Source organism: Passer domesticus, chromosome 9, assembly GCF_036417665.1.
Source record: "Passer domesticus isolate bPasDom1 chromosome 9, bPasDom1.hap1, whole genome shotgun sequence".
NCBI lineage: Eukaryota > Metazoa > Chordata > Aves > Passeriformes > Passeridae > Passer > Passer domesticus.
In genome coordinates, this window is record NC_087482.1 from 30830548 (window position 1) to 30856332 (window position 25785).

The 25785-nt window shown below is 48.1% G+C and overlaps 1 protein-coding gene across 9 annotated transcripts in view; it reads left to right on the forward strand.

Annotated features, from left to right (window-relative positions):
* The first annotated feature begins 9711 nt into the window (after positions 1-9711).
* Positions 9712-25785, forward strand: part of LOC135307858 (6-phosphofructo-2-kinase/fructose-2,6-bisphosphatase 4) — a 50110-nt gene continuing 34036 nt past the window's right edge. For 2 of the 9 annotated variants that reach the window (XM_064432383.1, XM_064432384.1), the window contains exon 1: positions 24748-24906. In XM_064432383.1, the coding sequence (XP_064288453.1) occupies positions 24798-24906 (109 nt within the window). In that variant the 5' untranslated portion in view covers positions 24748-24797. Of the gene's footprint in view, positions 9891-20548; positions 20592-23171; positions 23378-24601; positions 24971-25785 lie in introns of those variants that run through there. The other 7 variants (XM_064432386.1, XM_064432387.1, XM_064432390.1 and 4 more) reach the window with 7 other exon arrangements.

Genomic DNA, 25785 nt, shown 5'->3' on the forward strand with positions numbered 1-25785 from the left:
GCAGAGTTACTACATTTCTTATGTCCCCTTCTTACTATTGCATTGAGGAGGATCTGAGAAGGTACCACTGGAAACATAATTAGGCCTTTGGATTCCCAGCTTTCAGAAACATACACTCTGTTATTACCAAGCTCTTTGACAAGCTGGGGGCCCCTGAAAAAATAGTCATAATTGAATTTTGGCCCAGAATTAATAGTTTTATCTAATTCTTATAGAGATAGCTTGGTAAATGTTGTATGTTAATGTAGGAAACAATATTATCTTAGTATTTTTTGTATGTGAAATGTGATTTAACTTACATGAGCACTCAAACACGCTCCTCCCAAGCTGCAGGAAATCTGATATTTGCCCTGTATTAAATGCTGAAATGGAAAGCAAAGTTCACCTTGCTATTCACACAAAGAAAATTACCATGATTTTCAAGTCTTCCTTATGCCTGGAAGGGATCAGAGCTGTGTGCTTGCAACTTCAGGTAATTTAATATGCTGCAAGTATTCAGCTACTGGTGCCTAACTGGGGGCTGGTCTGAGGTTCTCCGGACAGTATTATCTCAATCCATTAACCAAACTGAGCACTGAGGTGGGCATCAGGAAAGAGACATTTCCTCAGGAGCTGCAGAGGCTCTGGCACTGTCAGAAGCCACAGAAGCCCTGCAGAAACCCTGTCTCCAGGTGTGGGTTTGTGGCTTTTCTTAAAGAAAAGTGAGGCCGGGAAGTGACAGACTTCTCTTATTTCTTGAAACAGCTCCTTTTCTTGTTATTGAAATAATGCAAGCTTAGGCATGAATGCAGTTTGCCACTTTCAAATAATAGCTTTGAATATGTAAGGGGATTTGCTTTATTCATCCTATTTATTGTAGCTCTTCTTCTGTCCTTGCCCCTCATACTGTGTCTAAAACCACCCAAAACACTGGATTTCATGTAATTCAGCTTGCTTTGCTCCAGACTCTGAGGAGTGGAGACAGAAAGGCACTGCATGTGGTTCCAGCAGACAATGTGGAAGCACGGAACATCTGCTGGGTGTTTTTTCCAGGTCTGAAAACCTGTGCACGTGTCTGGCTGTGCAAAGGCAGCCTGCCAGAGCCAGCCCACGCTGGGCTGGGGTGTGCTGGAGAGCAGCCGGGCACAGCCTGTGTGTGGGTCACAGCTCTGCCTCTCGGGGGATTGCTCACGGTGTTGGCACAGCAGCTCCTGTTTTCTGCCCTCTGCGTGACTGATGAACCTGCTGTGTGCAGAGCTCACCTGTCCCCTGCGGTACAGGCTTCACACTGAATCAATTTCTAGGCTTTTTCCACGTGCTGCTCTAAGAAATGAAGGGAGACTGTCACTTAGAACTGTCCTTACATGCCACATTTTTAATTTCAATTACTCATTATTTTTTGTCTGCACTGCTTAAGCCTCATGTCTCCATAAATAGTCCCAAATATTTACCATAGTTAACTATCCCAAACAGACAGAATTTAAGTTCTGAGTGTTCTGAAGGTAGAATGGTAATTTTACAATCTAGAATGAAGATACCTGTAGTGAGGAGCCTTTAAATGCTTTGATGTAACCAGGACATAAGTAGTTCAGCTGAAGGGTAAGGTGTAGATTAAGTTTTATGTAAAACACATGGAAGGCCTTTCAAAAAATTCACAGGCTTTTCAGATACAAGCAGGAAATCAGTGGCCTGTTATTTGCCTAATAAAAAAAGTTCTCATCTGCCTAGTTTCCCTGACTAAAAAATTCAGAATCTGTATAGAGAGATATTTCCCATGTTGTTAGAAATCAGTTTAGTCCCACACTAAGACATTGTTTTCAGTTTTGCCTTGGATTAACAGCCCACACCTATGGTTAGATGACCAAGCAGGTGATGTATTTTGACACTTCAGAAGTTGTTTTAGGACCCAATTAGCTATCATTTGCTGTTGCATTTCACTTCATCCAAAGACATGGACTGAAGCCATAAAACCAAAATTGGGAGTATGTGGAGCAGGTCCTTCCAGACCACTTCTGCATCTCTTCCAGCTGGATGCTGAGCTTCTCCTGATGTACAAGCACAAACCTCTCTTGGAAGAAAGAAATCCTTCCCAAAAGCAGATCACAGCAACTGTATGTCTTGAAATTACAGAGATGGCACGTGGGTCTTTAAAATGCCCTTTATTGCACTGGCACTGCAGCGGAGGCTGGAGCACGCAGGGCTGGTCACTGAGAGCTCAGGTTGCTTGGTGGGCGTGCACACACATGGCAGCTCTAAGGCACAGAGGAGGCTGGGGCAGGTTTGGGTCACTCTTTGGCTGCAGTTGCAGAAAGCAGACTGACCCCAGCTCCCAAACACACGCTGCTCTGCTGAGCCCAAAGCTCCCAGGTGAGCAGCTCACCCAGCAGCAAAGGGCACTCAGAGACACCCCAGAGAAACATGAGACCAGGAGGAGGAGGAGGAGGAGGCAGCAGCAGCACAGAAACTGCCTCCAATGCCACTTGAGCCTGGGAGCAGCTTGAGGGGCCACCCAGAGCAGCAGAGGTTTATTTGGCTTTGAATAAAGCAACCCCATATGCCAATAGCACTGAAGGTGTGCACAAGGCTTCATGGCTTTCCCGTTAATGCTTTTAACTAAAACTTGCCGCTTCTTTTCCAAGTGCAAAGTTCAGTTCTGATTGTTGTTTCAAAAGTGAAACATCAGCTCCAACAGAAATAATTTCCAGAGCTTGAATGCCAGACTGTATCCCAACCCCCCTGTTTCACTCAGAGCCAACTTGAACACAAAATTTTCAAGCTACCAATTACCTAAAGAGAAAGTGGCTCTTTCTTAAAATGCCTTTGTATCTCTGTTTTGTTTGAAAATCACCCACTCCAAACATTTTCCCTTGCTCAGGCATTTCTAGAAAAGGTGAAAAGATTTATAAAAAACAAACCATATTTACGAAAAAGATCTAAAGTGGTCTTCAGGGGCCACAGACCCTGCTACTGCCCTGGACCTGACATCCCTTGTTTCCGAGAACTAGCAGGAATATCAGCCTTCATTCCTCTGATTCACCAGATTGCAATTTCAGAAGTTACTTGGAAAAAAACAAAAGTAAGCCCCGAAGCACCGTTTGTGGGCTCCCAGCGAGTGTTTAAACATCCAGCACAAACAGCAGACCTTGCTTGATGCTGTACAAACAAAAATGCCTCTGCTCTGGAGAACGTGTCCCGCTTTGTTCCAGAGCTTTTTCGCTCTGCCATTCCTGGGGCTGGGCAGCAGAGCAGGACTTGCACCACAAGAATGTGGGCGCAGCAGCAGCTCCTTTGTTGCGAGTGCTCCCGGCCAGCCTCAGGCAGGGCTGCTCCGTGGGGTGCAAGGGCTTCCAGGTTTTCTGCTTGAGGAAAGTCTAGTTTGTGTTTTTTCACTGCTGGTGGGACCGTCAGCGGCAGAACACTTGTCCTATTTGCAGCATCTCCGCCGCTCTGATTTGGCAGCAACTTCCCTCCCAGTTATTTTCCACCCTGGGGCTTTGAAACAGGCTGAGCAGTGTCCTGTGCTGGCATTAGTAAATCAGCAGGAGCGTTATCAACAGCCCGAGGAGGTCAGAGGGAGGCCCTGGGAGTGCTCCCAGTGAAGCTGCTGGCTTGCACTGTGTACAGCACCTTGTAAACTCATTTTCCTCCAGTAACATGTTAAGCACAAAGCCATCTAGTGCTCCAAACTCTGCTGTAATCTGCTGGTGCAGACTTCAGGCAAACACCAAATAATATAGCAAAACATTTTGTGGGAACTGTCCTGCATTTGACTGTAACTTCTCAAGAGGAAAAATCTGATTTGACAGGTTACTGGTCCTATTCCCCAATTAAGACATAAACAGTTGTAATCCTCTGTGCTGTTGGGCAGAGTTCAAGGTTAATTTCAGCAAACAAACCAAGTTAGAATTGAAGCAGGGAAAAAAAAACCCCAAAATTTGGAGGCAGAACCTGCCCACAGTGCAAAGCATGTATTCTTTATTATCTTATTTGTTTTCATACACACCAACTGATACCCGCAGATACCAGCTGAGATAACAGGCAGGGAGTTCAATATTTAAGGCTTGGATTTTCTCACCATAGCAACAAATCTGTAAGGAGAGTGAGAGGACATGGACAACTGGCAGCATGCAGCCCGGCGAGGGCAGAGGTGCAGACAGCCTGAATCTCACACAGCAGCACGGTGTGAGAACCACCGTGGCTGCCTGAACACGGGCACCCCGCGTGCCCTGGGGACTGTGGGCTCTGCAAAGCAGCAGCAGAGTAAGCACAGAGGTAGGTGTTTGCTGCCTTGTCTTCCAGGCAGCTGGGAAAGAGGGTGGTCTCTGTTTACTCTTATTTTCCTTTTATTAAACAGTGGAGGTGGTGACCCTGGAGTGTGGGTCTGCTCTCCCCGACTGCATAAATCAGCTCCTGGGGCACAGGTGACTCTTCACTGGGCTAGAACAGAGAGCCCTCCAAAGGTGCCCTTTCCTCTCTGCACCTCTGCCACCCTACCAAAATTAGTTGAATGAAACAGATTCTCTGTCATAAATCCGTGCTGCATTTATTCACGTGGACAAACACCTATATTGCTTTTTATTTCATGGATTGACACTTGTTCATCCACTCATAGAATTTGTTGAATCAGTAATTACATTCAAATTGAATGAAATAACTTGAAAATCTGTCATCAGTGTCTCATCAGTGTCTGAAACCAGGTGAGCCCAAGAAGAATTCCCACCAAAATCTACTTGGAGCTAATCTTCAGGGTTAGCTTCAGGATGTTGGTCAGAAGGGTAATGAAATCTTCCCCACTTCAGCTGTGATTAGAAGGCATAGTATGAATGCTAATTTTCTGCCAGCTAAAAAAAAAAAAAAAAAAAAAAAAAAAAAAAAAAAAAAAAGCACCTTATCTTTGTTTTCTAAGCAAGGAATAATTATTTCTACCTATGCAAGTTTACCACAAATACCTACCAATAACCAAGAGTAAGGGGGGATTAATCTTTAAAATGGCCTGATTTGGGTTCTTGGTAGATAAATCAATGTCAGAGTTATTTTAACAAGGCAGTTAATTGATAAGGAATCCCCAAGACAGAAGAGACACACACCAGAGTATTAATTTCCTTTATGGCCCAAGCTCGTCCTTTATTTCTTCTATCACCCAGACACTGGTGGAAAGAAATGCAACACCAATGCAAGCAATTTGCCAAAAAATGTGCTTAATATAATATTTATATAATCTTCTTACATGCTGCCTGTTGTGAAGGGGAGCTGTGATTAAAGATACATTTTTTCTTAGTCAAAGGTTATGGAAAATCTCAGTTGTCTGGGATCAAGAAGCAACACTTGACTACAGCTGCACATACAAAAACTGAGCAGCGTAAAAATAGCACAACAAGCACTCCAGCAATGCACATAACAAGATTTGCCTCTTCCAAAGAGCCTGAGAAAGGCCAGGCAAGCTCCTGGGGTCTGACCAGACTGGAGATGAGAATTCCCACTCAAAAAGATAAGGCTTCCCAAATATTTTAAGTCTCCAGTCTTGGGGTACCTTTACATGCTCCTGTGCTTCAGGACAAAGATACACCTGATTTTTTAAGATCTTGTAGTCAAAATAAACAGTTCAGAGAAATGAAAAAAAAAAAAAAGGTACAGCATGTGCAGTGACTACAAGGTGACTACATGAATAATTGTATTAACTTTTGCTTGCTGGTTCACCTGTTGGTTTCTTCCTTTTATTCTTCTCCTGCACACTTATAATTTGGGTAAAAATTGCAAATATATCTTTAAGAAAGAATTGTGTTATCTGGCTGAACTGAATGTAGTGCAATCCTGCATGTGGACAATTTCCAAGGAATTTAACAAAGCACCCCACAGCTCAAACCTTCCAATGAAGCTGAGGAACAAAAATCCAATTGATTTACTCATCTTTAAATTATTGTCATCCAGAGGTAAAAAATATTGGCTCCCATTAGAGCAGGAGGAATGTGACCTGTGAAAAACACAGCCAATAGGATTGGTGTCCCCAGGCAGTCCAGGCCTGTCCCAGCCATGTTGCTTTGATAAGCCCCATCAGATGATTTCCCTTGCCAAGCAGCTGAAGGAAAAATATATTTTTGTGGCCTTCTCTTCAGTTCCTTGAAACCACAAAGCCACATGCAGGGAAAAATATTTTCCAAGGCCTGTAAGTGCAGCAATTTTTCCAATTTAACTATTTTTGAGAAAGGCACAGGACTAAGTCAAACATTTTCCAAATGGATGACCCTGCTTGCTCACTTTATCCAAGCACAAGCAGGGGTCAAACATCCCAGGCAGAAACTCTTAGTATTCACCTTGAACACTCTTCTCTCCTGCTGTGTTCTCCTAAATGCAAATGAATTATCAGATTTATTTTTTCCCCCATGAATCTGTTCCTAGTTCCACTGGCCAAATTGACTACACTTCACCAATCTGGACAAAATCTCAACAATCTCATCAGTGGTTGGCTACACAGATTTTGGGTAAAACTCAAGATTTCTAGCAAGTTTTGCTGTTAATGCTTGCCCTGGTTTATCAGTGATTTAGTGTGCTTTGCTTTTAAGAACACTGAAGTCCTGTGCACAGTTAGCACCCTGCGGCACAGCTTTTGTGGGGGGCAGCTGCTGCACACAAAGGCCAAGGTGTGCCTTCCCACCTTGGAAAAAATGCTGTGGGGGAGGATAAACACGGTTGAACACAAGAGCACAGCCAGAAAGGGCTGTTTGATGCCCTGCAGGCTCTGCCCAGCAGCAGGGGTACAGGCTGCCTTCCCTTTTGTTCTGCCAAGAGGAGGGGAGGCTTCTGGCTGACACTGAGCCGCACCTCGCTGCCCAGGGGGACAGGGGGATCACTCTGAACCTTTTTACCAGCATCAAGCAGTAAGGAATCCTTGCAGATGGGTGGTTTTGTTGGATTTTCTTTGTTCTTAAGGCCAAGGACAGGAGGGTGAGCTGCTGCAGTGCCCAGCCCCCTGAGCTCCATTTCTGGCAGTGCCTCACTACCTGCTGCTTCACGCCAGCTGCAAAAAAACTTTTTTTTTTTTTTTTAATAAAACATAGGGATAAAGTTTCACTAAGCCCAGAAACTGTGACTAAAACATGTTTCACGGGGAGAGCAGATGAAACAAAGGGCCTCTCTCCTATCCCAGGGCTCAGAATTGTAAGCTATTTCTTTCAGAGAAACTCTCAAACAACGCCAGTGTCCCTTGCTTCAAGCTGGAAGCAGTCAGTGACCAAAAGCAGAGTTAACTAAACCCAGTTTTGAGCTATGCCATCTGTGCCAGTGACAAATGCTCTGCTCCAGAACAGCACAGCGACGTGGTGGCTGTCAGTATCCACCACATCATCCCCCTCCTTCACACTCTTTGCTAATGTGGAAAAGGCCACAGTTACGTAAAGTCACTTGAGCTCCTTAGAAGATAAAGCAAACTAATCATTAATACTTCAGATGAAATCATGGAGCATTAATAAGGATTAAGTACTGTCCAGAAGGTGGTCACAGGTGACTCCCACCTCCACAGACCCAGCACCTGCACTCTGGCACCTGGAGAAGCCGTTCAGCTCTAGGGGCTGCACAAGGAGATGGATTTTGACAGTTCCCCGAAAGAAAAGGAATTTTCCCCAGCACTGCACCAACAGTGTTACACTTAATCTCTTGTGTTTGCCCTCAGCTGTGACAGCCTAGCTCTGGAGAAGCAGAAGGAGTCTGGTCTTGAACGAAAGTAACCCAGTTCTTGCCCTGAGTCACCCACCACACACACAAACACACGTGAAGGAAGGGATACCGAACATCCTACTGATCTCAGCTGCTGTTTCCTCATTGCTGGAGGCATCATCACCTGCAGATAAGCATGCAATCCCCCCGTCTAAAAAATCCACACCAACAAACCACCCTTTCTTTCATGTGGCTTCATTTCTAGAAGCAACTCAGAAGCTGTACTTTGTTAACTGAAGTTTTAAATCGTCAGGTGGTGCCCAAGCAGAGCCAACATAGTTACAATGCTTATGTTGCCAGTGGGGGTCTGAAACCAGCTGGCCAGACAGAAAACGTAGAGTTTACTCTAAGTCAACTTGGAGACAATTATATCACTTGGAAACAACTTGGGATGCAGGATGGATGTGTGTAGGTAGATGAAAAGACATCTTGACAAGGTAAAGAAAATTTGCATGTGAATTTTACGCAAAACAAACAAACAAAAAAATCTTAACTCCATTGCTTATGTTGACCATTTTCATCTTAAAAGGGGAATTATTACTGATTTTTCACTAGGAAGTGGATTCAGACTGCCGCTTCCTGAACCTTCCTTCATGTCCTGTTTGGCCCCCTCCCAGTGCAGTGGTGTTTCCCTCTCCCCACACTTGTGTTTGCCTATCTCTGCAGGCCAAAGGCACGGCAGCCAGATAACCCCTGAGCACAGTGCTGCCTCTCCAGCTCCTCACCCCAGCGCAGGACTCGCAGTGTGATAACAGCTCTGAAGCCTCCACACACACCCATGTAGTTCATGCCTGCCTCGGGGGGACAGCCTCACAAAACTACAAAGCCGTGAGGAAAGGCAGCCACAGAAATAACGTGTCCCAACCTGAACAGAACAACAAACGCACTTCAGTATCACCCCAAGGATGGTATAAAGACCTTGAGGATTTTTGTCATTAAGCTCAAGCTTGTTTCAGGAGGAATGCTGTGTGTCCTGAGGGATGCTGTTTGCAAGGGCAGCGCAATCTGCAGCCCGAAGCGGGCGGGCGGCTGTCCGAGCGCACGTAGAGGCTCTGTGTGCCCAGGCTGGGCTCTGTGTGCCCAGGCTGGCTTCACCGGGACCGCTCCGGCTCCCGGGGAGATGGATCCGGCCCTGGCTCCTCTCCTTGCCCTGCCCTGCTCTCGGAGCGGTGAGCTCGGCTGGCTCAGTGCTGGCTCCACGGAGAAGCTGCGCGGTGCTGCTGAGCCCGGCCCAGGGCTCGCTGCTCCTTGAGCCCGGCCTAGAGTTTGCTGCTCCTTGAGCCCGGCCAAGGGCTCGCTGCTCCTTGAGACCAGCCGAGGGCTCGCTGCTCCTTGAGACCAGCCGAGGGCTCCCTGCTCCTTGAGCCCGGCCTAGAGCTCGCTGCTCCTTGAGCCTGGCCAAGGGCTCACTGCTCCTTGAGACCAGCCGAAGGGCTCCCTGCTCCTTGAGCCCGGCCTAGGGTTTGCTGCTTCTTGAGCCTGGCTGAAGGCTCACTGTTCTTTGAGCCTGGCTGAGGGCTCACTGTTCTTTGAGCCTGGCCTATGGCTCGCTGCTCCTTGAGCCTGGCCTAGGGCTCGCGGCTCCCGAGCCCAGCTGAGCAGAGCCCCATTCCTCCGGCCACTGCCAACCTCCACCTCCTGCCCCCCGGCTGCATTCACACCCAGCTCTCCAAAATGGCTACAGCCACCCCGCCTCCCTCACGTCCACTTAATTTTTTCTTATTAATTTATTTATTTTAAATTTCTCATTTTAACAAAACACGACGCCCTGGGGAGCAGACAGCGGCGGGACGCCGCGGTCCAGGCAGGGAGCGGATGATGGACACGCAGCGGTGCGGTGCGGTGCGGTGCAGGGGGTGCGCTGCGGAGGGTGCGGGGGTGCAGGGCGGGCGGTGCGGGGGTTCCGCGGCCGTGCCCGCGCAGAGGTGCGGGAGCTGCTCCCCCAAACCCCCGGGCAGCCCGCGGGCTGCGGGCGGCGCGGGGCGGAGCGGGGGCTCCCGGCGGGCGGGGGCTGCCCGGGGCCGGTGCCTCCGCCCCGCCCCGCCCCGCGCGGGGCGCGCACACCCGCGGGCAGCTCCGCGGGGCTCCCCGCGGCCCTGCGCTCCGTGCCAGCCTCCGCCGGAGCGGAGCGGAGCCCAGCCCGCCGCCCATGTGGGGCTGCCGCCGCCGCGGCCGCTGCCCGCAGGGCCGGCGCTGCCGAGGTAGGACCCCCGGGACCCCCGGGACCCCGCCGCCGCTTCTCCCCTCCCGCTCCGCGCTTCCCTCACGGGGCGGCCCCGAGAGAGCCCTGCGCGCTCAGGGCACGGCTGAGCGGGGAATGTGTGTTTTCCTGGAGCCCTGGTCGGGGTTTTCCCTCCCGGCTCCACCGAGCAGTGAGGGTGCCCGGCATCTCGGAAAGCTCGGCCGGTGGGAAATGGGAATTGCGGCTTCTGCTGGAGCAGCCCTGGGTGAAGGAAAGGTTGGGAGATGTGGCGTGGAAAGAGGGAATCGTAGTGTAGCAGCAGCTGTTTGCTTGCCGAGTTATTTTTGGAGATTGCTGTGCTGTGATGGACTTTTTTTTTTTTTTTTTTTTTAACTGTCTGTAGGAAGGCGGGTTTACATCTCACTCCTCCAAGGCTCGGTGCTCTCCATTTGCCGAGGAACGGTGTAAAAGCTTTGGCAAATACTGATCTAACTGGTTAGCTCTTCTTCCCTTATTCCTAAGGGCAGCTCCGTAAAAAGCACACAGTCTGCACCTTTTTTATCTTCCTTCGTGAGATTTGGCTGCCGGCTGGTTGGGGCCTTCCTTGGGAAGGGCTGGCTCTCTCTGAGCACCGGGGTCTGGCGTGTTTGCCAGGCACTTTGTGTAATACAGGCTGACAGCTGTGATGCAAGTGCACCAAAACTTCTGCCCATGGCCTTAGTCATGGTTATGTTTGGATATCATTTCCCCACTTCCTAGGAAAATCGTGTTACGTGGGCTGGATGATGAAGCAGGCGGTGCTGCTGCCGTGGGGCAGGAGGGGAGGCCGAGGTGGATGTGGCAGTGAGGGTGTTGTGCTCGGGTTTGGTGTTGTGCTCGGGCTCGGTAACAGGGCAGGACCCCGCTGTGCCCGGTGCCACACACAGCTGGGTGTCAGCGGGTGCACAGTGGCTGTGGCTCTGCCCGGTGAGTCACCGGCTTGCTCTTGTTTACAGCCATCCCTTTGCCTCTGCCAGCCTGACAGCGGGCAGCCGCCTGCCGCCTCCGTGCCTGGCTCCACGCAGGGCATGGAGAGGGGCCTCACTGAGGCTGGGGTGTCAGCACCTCTCAGACTGGCAGGGGGACCCCCATTCAGCTGTTGGAGGGTGCTGATGGCCATTGCTCTGTGGCTGAACGAAAACCCCTCGGCTGCCCCTTTGGTCATTGCCACGATGCTCGTGCTGGTGTCTTCCAAGAGCAGGGATTTGTGGCTGTGCCAGGGGAACTGCGTACTGCCCTTGCTGCTCTTGTCAGCACCTGGCTCCTTGCAGGCTCTGTGGCAGGTCCCTTGGTGCTCATGTGTGAGGGGGAACAATAAAGACATTAATACTGAAGAAACCTGAAGACTCTTCAAGATTTTTTGATCTTTAAAGATGCTAATTCTAAATTAAACTTCTTCTATTGGCAAATGCCACAGAAACTAGTTAATTTCAGGCAAAAACGTACTAAACCAGCTATAACTTGGAGCAATCCTATATATATAGGATTGATTTTGTAGTGCTTTATGTAGAGCTGAAGATGGGACTGAATAAATGCCCATTGTGGGACTCCTGGTGCCTGTCCAGTGTGTTGCAGAGCAGTTTGCAAAGTTTCCAGTAAGTTTGCTTAATGTGACCTTACTCAGTTCGGAGGCACTCCCATAATTATGGCTGCAATTAAAGGCAGTAACATCCATTTACATAAGATGCCAGTCCTTTTAAATCAGTGCATCATCTAATGAGAGCATTCATGTAGGGATAGATGTGCAGGATGAGGGCCCAAAGCTGAGAGCACTGTGGGGAGGATTTGGTTTCAGAACTTTCTTGAGGTCATTTGAAGGAAGGATCTGCCGTGAAATAGGACATTTTGTTATGAAAATGTACTGATTTATAAATATAACCCTTACTAGTAGCAGGATGTTGTTGAATTGAGTGATCGTAACGCTTCATTTTTTTTATGTATCATCCATCCAATTAAAAAAATCAGCCTGGTTGCAACAATATTTTTCTCAATTTGATTGCGTCAGTGTTCCTTCTGCTCTTATGAGTAAGAGATTTGGTAAATCCAACTTGTGGACAGTATTTAATTGCTGGTGAAGCACTGTGGATGTGTTCTGAATGGCTCACTGGACTTGCATGGTTTCCTTGGGGCTTAATCTCTGCGTATGGTGCCCACAGATTTTCCCTTGAGATAAATACAAATCTTAGACTTGAAGTGCTGGAAAAGATCACATACTTGGGGAATGCTTCGACCTTCTGAAAGGAGTGACCTGGTGGAGTATTCTCACCTTCCCACTCCATATGTTTTTGTTCTGTTTCTATTTTTTTTGTTTGCTTTAAGTTGCTGAATACAGTGTAAGCTTATGGCCCCACACCCTGGGTGGGGCTTCTTGGGAAGAGTCACAAGGTCAGTGTGGTAGAAAGGGTAAAAATTGTCAAAATACAAGTGAGGAGGCACCAGACGTGAGCCTGGGAAGTGCAGGGTTCCTTAGGTCTGCACTGGTTTTCCCAGAAGCCATTTTTGCCCATTATAAGAGAAATAATTAGTCTGTTAACCTTTTCTCACAGGCAAAATGCTTGGCTTGCGGTGTCTGAGACCATAACAGGTTAAGTAATTAAATTGTAAAAGGCAGCAAAAGAGAATAATCAACTCCAAACTCCCTAGACTGTCTGGTTGGGCTCTCCAGTGTCTAAAATTAAGTAATGTAGGTTGATTCCTGATTTAGATTTTTACCAGGCACTCAAAGCCGGCCTCCAGGAGAGAGTCCCGTGTTGCTTCACACAGGTTGTTATTTCCAGCAGTGGTGGGTTGGTTTTGGGCATGGTTTGGTCGTGCAGAGGGGCAGGGGCAGCTCTGACAAGGCTCCAGCGTGGGGCCAGGGACCTTCTAAAGCAGGCTTGTTCCTGGGTGCCTGCCAAGACCTGGCCCTGGGTACTGTAATCCCTCACTGATTATGAATCCTAATCTCCAGACATACCTGTTACCTGCTGAGGTGCTGACCTGGTGAAGTAAAATCCCAGGATGGTTTGGGCTGGAAGGGACCTTAAAGTTCATCCCATCCCATCCCACCCCCTGCCATGGGCAGGGACACCTTCCCCTGCCCCAGGCTGCTCAGGTCCCATCCCACCTGGCCTTGGGCATTCCAGGGATCCAGGGGCAGCCACAGCTGCTCTGGGCAGCCTGTGCCAGGGCCTCACCATGCTCACAGGGAAGAATTTATTCCTAATATCCAACCTAGCCCTGCCCTCTGACAGTTTAAAGCCATTCCCCTTTATGCCCTTGTCCAAAGGCCTCTGCAGCTCTCCTGGTGCTCTAATATCTCTCAGAGCCTTCTCTTCTCCAAAATCACTCAGATGTACTGAGCCTGTGAGTTTGTGTCTGTGCAAAGAGAAGAAATACTTGGGTTTTTTTGAGTAAAATGTGTCAACTTACCTGTGCTATTACATCAGTGCCGTTTTAGGTGCCTTTAGGGTTGTGTTTTGATTCTTCCAAACTTATCTGTCATTTGAGAAGCTGCTGAATGAGGGGCTGTCCTGGGTGTTGGTGTCTGTAACATTTAAGGGTCTGAAGTAATGCTCTGGAATTAATCCTGAAGCCCTGAGCTGCCATGAACACAAATGATGAGTCTCTTAATTGCAACTGACTTGCATCCATGTGATGGATAAAAAGGTTGTTTTGCAAATGTTTTATTAATAAAATGGGATGGATTTGTCATGGGTGCCCTTGTAGAAATAATGTGCCTGCTGCATTGGAACATGGAATTTAAAGCTGTAATTTCTGCACTCGGATATCTGAAATGCCTGCATGGCATTAGTTTCCAGGTGATTCAGTATGTTACTATATTGTTTACTGGCCATGCACAAGTAGAAAAATATAGGAAAAAATAAAAACAAAAAAAAGGTGAATAAAGGGTTTTGAGTTCTTGCCTCTTTTTGACTCTGAAGATGAGCCAGAGCTACCCGAACTCCTTCCTGAGTAGTTATTTTAAAAAAATTTCTTTCTGTGGGCATAGTGCCCTGTCTTTGTGTGGAGCTGGCTTCACACATGTTGAGCTGTGGCCCTGGGCACTGCCAGGAGATCCAGGCTCCTGGCACTGTTCTCCTCTGAGCAAGGAGCCACAACAGCCCCTGCCAGCCTTGATCTGCTGCGGGCTCCGTGCCTGTCACCAGAGTGACACCCAAAAATGGCTGGGACGGGCCTAAAAATGGCTGGGACCGGCTAAAAATGGCTGGGATGTGCTATTCCTGCCTGGCTGGGAAGGCCACTCGTGGTGGTGCCTCTCTGGCAGCGGGTTCCCCCGTGAGAGGTTTCTCCATGGGCACGCAGCAGCAGCCTTGCTGAGCTCTGTCTGGTCCTGCAGGTTTTAGGTGCCTAAACGGGGAGGTTTCCTTAAGCAGCAAGGAATCCTCATGTCTGGGTTAGGTACAGTTTGCCAGTGGATAGTTTAAATCAAAACGTGCAAAGAGAAAATATTTGTGGTGGTTTATTATAGCTAAAAGCTTCTATATGACTACACCCCCCTCTTTGGACTTAAGGAGCACAACCACCACGAGTGATCTGAAACTGCAGCCAATGACCACTGACACTCTTTGGATTTGAGGCTGGGTTTTCCTTCCTTTTAAGTCTCCATTTATGGTCATATATCCCTGGAAATCTAATTGATGTTGTTGGTTAATAACAAGAGACATTTGTTGTTCGTGGGAACCCTGTCAATATCCTTGAGCTGTGCAGCCTTTACCTTCTGCATTAAGGAGGGGGGGAAAAAACTTTGTGGTTTTTTTTCTGCTACCCGTGTGAAATTAGTTTCTCCAAAACAATGAGGAGATTTCAGGGGTTCATGACCTCTTGCAATTAGAAAATGTCAGATAGCTTGTGAGAGGTGGATTGATGGGGGAGCAGCCCTGTTACTGCTGAAGTCATTACTCATTTTTGGTGGGAAATCAATCTCTCAGATTCTTCATTTTTCCCTGAGAAATGCTCCATTTGGGGATTAGAGTAGAGGAGCTTAAAAATCCAAGCAGCTCTGGAAGAGATATCTCCCACAGATTTATATCTCGGGGTTTTATCTGATTTTTCTTCCCCAGGCTGAGCCAGTTCCAGGGATTTGGGCCTGTCTGGTGTCAGTCCCAGGTCTGCTGGGACCAGCTCAAAGCACTGTGTTAGGGCACCTCTTCGCTCCTGCTAGCCAGTTTTCACTAAAATGTGGAAGACCAATGTTTCTGAGACCTCTGTCCTGTGTGAAAGAAGGTTCAGATGTCCCTGGTGGTGAGGGGGACCCTGAGGCACAGAGTGACCCAGGATGGGGTGTCTGGAGCCTGGGCAGCTGCTCTTTCACTGGGGGTGGTGAGTGTGAGGGCTGCTGCGCTCATTTGCTTCTGATTGCCTTGCTTTGTTTTCTATTTTTGTATCCTTCTTGGCTTTCAATTGATATTTAGATTTTGGAATGTGTTTTTACACATTCTGGTGCCAAAGGCTGTCCCTTATGCTGTTTGCGATGCAGTATGGCCTTCTGTGCACCTGAACAATTTTTTGCATTTTCTCTGGGGACACACTTGTGCTGAGCCAAAGTTATCTTTCAAAATATAAAGAGAATTCAGGTGGGCTGCTTTTATTTTGTTTGTTTTAAAGAGAAGGCTTCTTTACTAATGCTGGAGCCTCACTTGGTGAATGTTTTCCCTTGCAAGGGTTTAATGCGTAGCATTTGTGCTGTTTAGCCTGTCTGCATTCTGTAAATCTGATTATTTTGGCTGTCATAATTTTATTACTCTTATTAAGCTTCTTCATTTGCACATTGATCCAGTTAGTCTCAGGAAGCTGATAGGCCATCTAGGTCTACTTGCAAAATGCACAGAAAATGAGAAATCTGCCCTGGAGGCTCTGAATACTGAGATTCTCTGTGATTTAGATCTGTGTATCTGGCCTGTATTTTTTTCCCCCTTCGGTGCTGTTTTAGGCTACCTGACTTCATTGCAGTTTGCCAAATTAAGATTAATTTTTGCTTTTATTATAAATTCTGTTACTGGTAGCTTCTGAGAAGCGTTGCTCTGGTTTGCTTGTATTTTTATTTGGATGAATACCCTCCTTTTTCACAGAGCTTAAGAATATTTCCAGCAGCAGCAGCTGGCGTTGCATATGCTGTGAGTTGTTTTCCTCCCTGTGTCAGTGTCGGTTTTCCATGCTGGCTTTCCAGGCGGATTTATTCCTTACTTTCACAAAACCTGCTTTACTGTTGCTGTGGGACATGCAGGAATCTGAGAGGCCTTTGGGCCCCTTTCTCTTTGCTCCTGCTTCCATTGCCATGGGCTTTTCCCTGGCTGCTCTCTGAGGTAGGCTGGACTATCCTCTGCCGGACCTTTAACTCTGTCCCCCTTTTAAAGTCTGTTCTGGCTCTCAGTGAAGTCTAGTCCCTCTCACAAGGTGAGGTTGCAGCCCCTCTCCCTCAGCCTCTGCTGTCCCAGGGCTGCTTGGAGTGTTTCTCTCTATTTTCCTGTTGTGTCACTGAGATATTTGCAGACCCCTGTTTTGTTCCTCTCTGCACAGTCACTGCTGCTTCAGAGGCTGTTGTTCTTTCTTTGGTGATGTTCTTCCCCGCTCCTGGTCCAGCCTTTCCTCCTCCTCCCACGGTTTGACCTTGTCTTGCTCTTGTCTCCCTGTGCCCTTTTCCAGGCGTTGACATGGCTTCAGCTTCCATTAAGTGCTGCTGACTCACAGGTTCACTCTGCACCTCCGAGGCTTTGTCACCCAGCCCAGTGGCTGTTTTCCTTCTTGCCTTTTTCCCTTTGAGCTCCCCATCAGTCATTCCGTATTTCACACCCCAAACCCCGGGTGGTGCTTTCCAAGCTCTCTTATCTCTTGTCTTTTAAAGTGCTGCTATCTGATAGGTAGCTCTGTCCCGAAGCCTTCAAGATTTTTTAAAAATTAATTTGGTGTATTTCATGCATTTGAATTGCATGCAAATTTTGTATACTCTTTGTTGTCAGTATATTCTCCTTTTTCATCTCATCAGACAAATCCCCTAACTCATGTAGTAAGTTTTTACAGATGTTTTCCTTTGAAGTGACAGCTCTTGTAGAAATACACTTCTGAAGTCAGTTGATAGCATTTGGTTTTAAAGGTGGCGTAAAGTGTTTTAGTTCTACTCTGAGATAGCAGCTGCCCTTGTTTTATCTTTTTTTTTTAATTTAGCAGCCTAGACCTACAGTTTTGAGCAAGTGGGATTCATAGGATCCTAGCTGAGTGACAGGAGAGAGGATGTGTGTACACCAGAAATGTTCAAATATCTATTATAAAAGTAACTGAGCATAATTCATAAGCCTGTCAGCCTGGATAAGGGCTGTCTGTTGTACTTAAAGCTGTCAGTCCCTTCCTTGTGCTCCCTTGAATTACATTACTCCTCATACCTGCACACTCAAACTCAGTGTTTGAGTGGGGAGCTTTTCTAATGTGCTTGGTGACTGAAAAGGAATAGAGAGCTCTGAGGTGATAGAGGCACTTTGCTTAGCACAGATTGCTTTTCAGCAGGTTCAGGAGGCACAAACACAGACATCCCCATGGATGCAGGTGTGGTTTTGTTTTCCCTTCTCTTCCAGGCAGTACAGATTAACCCAGCCCGTGTTTTCCGTGGTTAAATCGTGGCTCTCAGGTGACTGCCGTGTGTCACCCTGGCAGGGAGCTGGGCACTGTCCCGGCTGCAGCCACCCTGCAGGGCTGTGCCGGGCTGGCCGTGCTGTTGCTGTAGTAACAACATCAGGTTCTAGCAGAGCAGTGTGCAGGAATGGCTCTCTCAGTGCACTTGCCATCTTGGAAACCCGGGATTTTCACTTCACCCCCAAACATGTGAATACAAATAGGCAGTTTGTGCAAACGCTGTGTGTCCTGGTGTCCTCTTCCTGCGCTTCTCACAAGCACAGGCCCCCTCATGTAAATAGTTTGGAGTCCTGGTATACAGCGAGAGGGTTTATCTACAAAGGATAAACCTTTTTAACACTGGGTTGCACTCAGAAAACATGAATAATGGATGCCATCTTTCCTTTATGTTGCATCATAACAGGAAGATTTAAAATGTTGCTCAACTTGGTGGTGATGGGAATAGTTTTAAGCAATACCTGGAAGCACCACTTGAGGATCTTGCCTGTTTTTCAGGGAAATAATTTCAGTGTTCTCTCAGAGGGAAAGATGGGAGAGGACTGCTTGGTCTGAAGGTGTAAAGATTTAGTGATTAGTCCTTCAGATTTAACAAACAGAATTAATGCAGGCTGGCCTTAAATCTACCAGTAATGCCAGGCTTAACCCAGGAAACTTCCTTTTGTGAAAACAACAGCATCTCATCAAAAGGGTTTATCTCCAGACATTAAATTTCTCCCACATTTAAAAGAGATCAGTTATTTCTTCTGAAATGTAAACATCTAGACTAACATACTTATATACTTAGAAATAAGGAAAATACTCTGAGTGACCATGCCTTGAGGAATGGTTCACGTGAAGATAACAAAGAACAGAGTGACAGTGTTGCAAGGTGTACATTATTTTAGTTGGTATTGCTGTGTGTGAGTCTCAGTGTTTGCTCTGGGCTCTCGTGCAGTCCACGTGCTGGTGAGATGATGTTCTGCTGATCAGCTCTGTCTCCCCTAATAAAGTTCATGTGCCTGCAATGCAAGGAGTGAGTTCTGTGGAGAGCGATCCAAGAGTTTATTGGTACAATTCTTACAATAAAACCTTTGTGTGGCTGGTGCTTGTTTCCTGCTGGTTTTTTGGGAAGCACACCTGTGCTGGAATCCAGGGACACATGAGCTCTGCTGCCGGGGCTGCCTCATTGCTGTGCATGCACCATGAATAGCTCTGATGATGTTTCAGCAGACAGTGAGGAAAATACCATAAAAGCAAATTGCTGTGGGAATTATCTGTCTCTCCAGCCAAGTAAGTGTGGTGTGAGGCTTCTGAGGGCCCAAACCCTGTCAGATCTTCCCTTGTATCAGACGTGTTGGTGGTTGTTGGAATAGATAGGAGCTTGTTTTCTTGCTGATTTGCCTGGCATTAACATTTTGTGTTTGGATGAATTATCTTCCTTATCTACGCTAAGGAATATTTTGTTTCAGCTCAAGGAATCTCTTTAGTATCTGTATTTATATGGCTTTGTCTGTGTGGGATCTTGGTGTTGTTTAAATCTATTCCCCAGTTAGCACTGAAGAATTTTCTTGTCCTTAGTAGTAGCTTATTCTCATCTAAAACATGATTACACTTGGGTGTTTGTTATCAATCTCTTTGATAGATTGATCTGTAGCCATGAAGTCTGGTAGTAAAATGAACTCTTAGAAAATAATTTCTGTAGGTGTGTCTTGCTGAGGGCAGATTCTTGTTTTGCTTCTGAATTCTTAGTGGCTTTTTGCTTGTCTTTGGGGTAGCATTCTACTCCAAGACAATTGGAACATTTTTCCTTTAGGCAGTGATGGGAAATAAGATATGGGGTGGATGGTGCCACTAATAAAACTTAGTTGTTGCTCAGAAGAAATGGAGGAAGTGCTAGGGCCGTGTATCACAAGGCCTGGCCCTTGTGATTTCAGTTTGTTTGGAATCAAGTCCCAGATGGAAGGACCTGTGGAGATGGTCTGGGGAGCCTGCTGAACCTGTCATGTGGGATGCTTGACATTTTTGGGGACTTAGTGGGCTATTTGTTATTTTTGCTGGGTTGACTCCTGGGACATTGGACTGTGGGAAAACAAAAAAAGGAGGATGGCACTTCGGGTTGAGGAGGGAGCCATAGGTGGCCTCGATGAGATGGGAAGTCTTCATTTAAGCAGCTGATGTAACAAAACGTCCTGAGAGCCTGAACTGAGGAGTGTGAGTCAGTGTGTGTCACTCTGCTAGCCCAGCACTGCACCTCTGTACCTGCATTGCTCATTGTGCTTGCTAAGCTCTGAATGGGAGAGAACTTACTCTGTTCCCTGTGGGAAGCTCTCGGAGAAGCCTTTAGCTCCTGGGGGATCTCTTGTGGAGGATGACTGTTCCCAGGGCATTCTCTGTGTCATCACGCAGGAGCTCAGGAGCAGCCCAGGGAGGAAGAGGGATGCTGTTTGTGGAGCAGCCTCCCTCACCTCTGGGTTTCCCTGGCACATGGACAGCGAGGCTGGGTTAGTGCCTGGCTGACAGAGGTCACAGCGTGCTGAGCAGAAGGGCATCGTGTTCCAGGCAGCTTGTTAGGGACTTCTCTTGCACAGGGAGGAAAAACCTGCCTGGCTTGATCTGCACTTCAGGAATATGGGAATTACCTGGAGGAGAGAGCAGTCTGTTCCCTGCTGAGGTGCCAGTGCAACGAGGGATGTGACAGAGCAGACCAAGTGTCCCAGCTGCTGTGCAATAAGTTTGGTCATTATAGCAGAAACCGGGTGCATTTACACGTATTTTCACCATGTGAGAGCACCCCAGCAAATACTTGGTCAAAAAAAATCCATCAGCAGTGTGCCTCACATCAGCTGAGTGGGGAGACATCTCTCCCATTCCACCTGAAACCCAGTTTTGAAATGCTGGACAGTTGTTACTTGTGAACAGAAAGGGTGAAGCATAGTTGTGTGTGTGGTCGCTGACTCCTCTCATTGGCTTGCAGTGTGGTAACAGCCTGGTATAAATTAGATAGCTGCTGTCCTGGGGTGATGCTTCCAGCTGCATAGATTTTGGCCAATGAAGGACTGCCACCAGCCTGCTGAAGGTACATTTGAAATCTTTTTGCTTGTTTTTTTGGGTTTTCTTTTGGGGGGGTTTTCTTTTTTAATTGAAAGAGAAAATAAATTCTAAGTTCAACAGGAATTATCCTGTCTCCTTTATACAAACACTGTGATGCAGTGTAGAAGGATGCCTGTTAGCTGGTCAGAGCCAGCCAATCCATGTGAAACTGGGGAGCTTTGGATGGGTGTCAAAGCTGGATATGTAAGGTATGTGTGTGGCTGAAGGCTGTGCAGGTGTGTGTCTGTATTTCTTGAATAACAGCCATGTGTAATGATTATTGCAAGGTCTGTGTCTCCTCAATTTGTGCTGAAACAAAACTGCTGCTGTGCTAGGGGTAATGTCTTTTTGAGTACTTATAAGTGGGGAGCCTCACAGCCCTGTCTTTGCACCTTCATAAACGGGGATAAGAACTTAAACTCTGGTCTGTCCCCCTCTCATTATTGCCAGATGTAGAAAATGCAGATGCCAACCTTAAGATGGGATAACTGAAACAAGTTCCTCTTTGTCACTTGGAGCTGGAGCAGGTACCTGCCACTTGCAATAGAGAGGGTTTGGATTTAGGTTTTTCCCAGCTGATTATTGCCAGCTGTGTGTGTAGAGGTCGGGCACTGTGGGTTTTGTCAAAGTGGGCAGCTGAGAATGTGGGACTGCAAAGTATATCCCATGATTTATTGGAAGGAGAATTACTTTAGAGAAATTGATGGTATAGATTAATGATGAAATATGATTTATTGCTGTTTAATGCCTAGAAAGAAATGTGGATATTTAGTTCTGAGTGTGGGGTCACTCTTCCGAATAGGTTTTTTTTTGTTGTTGTTGTTATTTAAGAAATAACTCAGGCCGGTAGATGGGCTTTCCTTCCCTGCAGCTTTCTGCAACCTCTGACTCTAACACGTACGCTTAAAAGCCAACTCCTGCTGCATTTTAGTTCTGCGGAGCTTTGCTGTCCCCTGGCACGGCCATCGCGGTGTCACTTGGCTGCGACATTGCCTTTCTGAAGGGTGGCACGGAATTCCTGTTCCCAGGAGAAATGTCTGGGCACGGGCCGGCCCGGCGGGTTAGAGCGGCTCCCAGCACAGGGATGGCCGGCGCTGTGTCTGTGTCCGTGTCCCCGCTCCGTGTGTCCGTCTGTCCGTCCCCGCTCCGTCTGTCCGTGTGTCCGTCTGTCCGTCGGGGGCGGTGCCTTTGCCCGCCGCGGCCGCCAGGGGGCGCTCGCGCAGTGCCCGCGGAGGGGCCAGGGCGCCGCCTGGCGGCGCGGGCGGTGCAGCACCCGCGGGAGCCTGAGGCGTCCCCGGTGCCCCCGGGCTGTCCCCGGTGCTCCCGGGCCGTCCCCGGGCGGTGCGGGAGAGCTGGCGGAACCCTCCAGAACCCCCTTACTCGCTGGCTGTGCCCATGTGTCGTTGTCGTGCCGCATTCCCTCCCGGCTCTCGCTCGGATGCCCTGCGCTGCACAAGGGCCTGGGGTGGGTTTGTGGGGAGCTGTGCGTGCTCGGGGTGCTGAGGGTGTGGGCACCGCAGAGACTGGAAAATCTTCCTTCCCTGTTCCACGTAGTGAGTGTGTGCTGCCAGAGAGATGGTGGAAGGACAGGAGGGAGAGATGTTGTGTGGTTTGTGGATGTTTTTTGGGCTGTTAGACTAAAAAGTGATACCTTTACTAGGGAGATGAGGTACGTGGAAGTTATTGCACGTATTGTGAAACTTGGGTTATGTGGCTGCCGTATGGTACAGTGTGTTCACAGATACAAGTTGGGTTTCTGTAACATCAAGCAGAAACCTTGGTTCAATCTCGTTTATTTCTTCCTGTCTCTAAATAATTACCATTTGCTGTAGGCATTGAACCCCTACATTTCCTGTCTTGTCAGTTGTTCCCAGAGACTTAGTGTAACTTTGTCACTTGGCTCAAGCACGTTTTTTCCATGCTGCAGCCCGTTTTCCAAGACTGCCCTCCCCCTTGATGTTCTGCCTCTGGAGAGAGGTGGTTTCTCAGGTGAGCTCTCTGCTCACCATGGCCCTGAGAGCAGATGCTTTGTGTAAAAATCTACTCGGGAGTAAAGGCTTGTTCATGGTTTCCGTGTAGCAAACAAAGCTCTTCACCTGCAGGCATCAGCTCTGCTCCTCCAGCCTTTGCATTGAGACAGCAGGTGAGGACAATGAGATTGTGGAGGAGGTGATCTCTGTCATTTACTGGGAATCTAACGGGCAACACTTGTTCTGTCTTTTCCCGGGAAGTGAATGTAGTGCCCTTGTAAACCATGTTTTGAAACGAGACCTCAGGAGTAGCACAAGATACCTGTATTTGCTTTCTCCGTGTCCTTGATCAAATAGTTCATTACTGCACTGAGGTTTAAAAACAAACCACGAACCAACTAACCCTTGAGTACAACATAATCATGTAAGCTTGTCCTCAGCCAAGCTGAACTGTGTGCCTCACAAAAACAAAGGCTAGCAGGTGTCTCTGAACACCTCTGTTGTTATTACAGACACCTGGACAAACCCTTAACTGAAGTTTTGTGCAGGTGCCACTAGTTTGAATCTGCCTGAGCAGAAAGAAATTAATTAACTGGCCCTGTGCCTGGTGCTTTGAGGACGAGTCTTAGAAATGTGACCATTCACCCCACAGGCTTCTGAAAAATGCTATTCTTGTATGAGCAACATCAGGTCAGTGTTCTTGGCTCGAGGCAGTTGTGTGACTGGGCTTCCAGTTCTTGTGCAGGGTGTGGATTTGCAGAAAGGAAGTACAAACTTTATTTCTAGAGGCTGGAAGGATTTAGTAAGTTTCCTACTTAATGTATGTGAAACAAACCTGAGAAGTGGGGTTTATAAATGTGTTCCTATTGATATCTTATTTCTGTTAATATTTTGTCTATTGTGGGCTCTCCTGGCTTTACTGGAGGCATTGCTAGGGAAGCTGGGGCATCTTGGTGTTGGCCTTGCTGTGATCAGAGGAGGGGAAGGTGGGGACGTCCTGCTGCTGGACTCTACCCTGGAATCCACGTCCTGTGTGTTGCGACATTCCCTGTGTGCACAGGAGACAGGCTTCTGGGATAAACCTGGGACACAGGTGGAGCTGTTCCTGCTCACGCCTCTTTGGGCTGCTGCTGGAAGTAAACACACAGCTGACAGAAGAAGCTTTTAAGCATTCAAAACCTCCTTCTCTCTGCTCCTAGTTTTCTTGCAATGTAATTCTTGTAACCCTTCTGCCCCTCCCCACGCCAGCTATTGACCCAAAACAAAATCATGAAGAAAATCCTGGATAAAAAATATAGTGTGGGGCACATACAGAGGAAAACTGTCATTGGCCTTGGAGGGAAGGAAATGGAACAGAGGGAAGAGCAGGTCATGCAAACATGGTTCTGGAAAAACAGTACTGACTCTCCGAGAGGTGTCTTCCCAAATGTCTCTGAGAACTGATTTTTTTGTTGTTTAGAAAGGTACGTTTTAGCTTGTAGTAGAACAGAAAGACTAAAAATAATCCTCAGGTGATCAGAGCCTGGTTAGTATTAAAAAAGAAAGTATGTACTGGGCTCCACTTGTGTTTAGGCCAGTGTCATAACAATGGAGTGATTAATAATGAAAGTGTGTATTGCACTTCACTGCCACATTTTCATTATGTTGCATTTATTTTCTGTAAAATATATAGAGAGGTGTATATATGTGAAGTATTGAGCTTTTTTAGGGCTTTGCTCAGGCCAGTCGGTGAGGTGGGTTTCCCCAAGCTGTGAAGGTGATGGGGAAAGGTGACAGCCGGGTGTTGTGTTTAGTCAAACCACTGCAGCTTCCAGGGCCATTTGTTAGCAGCTTTTTTGGGGGGAGCCGAATAGGATGTAGGAAACCTATGGCTTGTTTATGTGTTTCTGCATCGCTATTAATTTAGCCTTCAGGCCAAAACAGAATTTAATTGGAAAAATGTCTCAGTGCATGACTTAAAACACACTGCACGCTCCCTGGGCGTTCTATATTTAGGTTTGGGGGGTTTTTTTGTGTTTTAAAAAGGCTTTTCAGTAGCAGCAGCACGGAGCGGAGTCACCTGCTCGCAGCACGACCCTCGCCAGGCCCGCGGGGCTCTCGGTGTCCCGGGGCGGCTTCCCGGAGCCCGGCGGGGCTGCGGCCTCCCCGCCGGCCCTGCCCCGGGGGCGGCCCCGGCGCGCCCCGCCCGCCGCCACTGCGGTGGGAGCCGGGAGCGGCCGAGGATGGCGGCGGCGGCTCCGGCGGCTCGGGAGCTCACGCAGAACCCGCTGCAGAAGACGTGGGAGCCCTACGACAACGGGCTGCCCGCGGGGCACAGCGCGCAGCGCGGCGGTGAGCGGCTCGGGCCCGCCGGGCTCGGGGGGCCAGGGGATGGAGCCGAGCCCCGGCGCTCCGGGTCGGTCACTGCCGGGGCTGCGGGGCGGCGGTCGCGGGTCCCCCGTGGAGGGTCGGGCCCCGAAGCTGCTGGCTCTGTGCCCAGCGGAAGGCAGGGAAGCTCAGCTGGAGTGGATGTGTTTTCTGGTTGCTTTTGTTGGTGTTTTGCGGGTTTGTTTGGGTATTTTATGTGTTGTGCGCTCTGGTGTCAGGGAGCGTTTGTGTTCAGTGTATTCTTCTTGGAGAGAGGCCTAAAAATGTCACAGTCTTCTTGTTTTGGTTGTTGTGCTCCTTTGTATTTTTTTTTTTCCTTTAAGGCCAATGCTGTATCAGCCCATCTGTTCCATGAGTTAATGACTTCCCATATTTTGAGGTGCAGCCAGCCAAGTCATCAGCCTCCTGAGACTTTGGCTGCGGCGTTTGTAAACCATAGTTCATTAACAAACTTTGCCTCGCAGGTTGTTTTTTTCCCCCTCTTCCTTTCATTTTCCCCCCTTATTTAAGTAACTGCGGTCCGGTACACGGCAGTTTTGCAGACAAAAGGGGCTTTGTCGTGTAGAATTGTTTGTATTTGTCATGCAAAGAGGCTGTGCTGACAGAGCTGAGCCTCTGCCGCTGTGGCAGGAGTCCATGGGCTGCAGCCTTGGCTCTCTGCTCATGCTTTGGTCCAGCCCTTGCTAAAGGAGGAAACCAAACCCCCTCCCCCCAGAAAAACCCCAAACCACCCCTAACTCTCTTGTTGTGTGCTGGGCAAGCAGGCAGGAGTGTGTTTCTGTGCGAACTGAATTACTGCAGCGTCTGAGCCATGGTAGATTGAGATGAATGCTGAAATAGGAA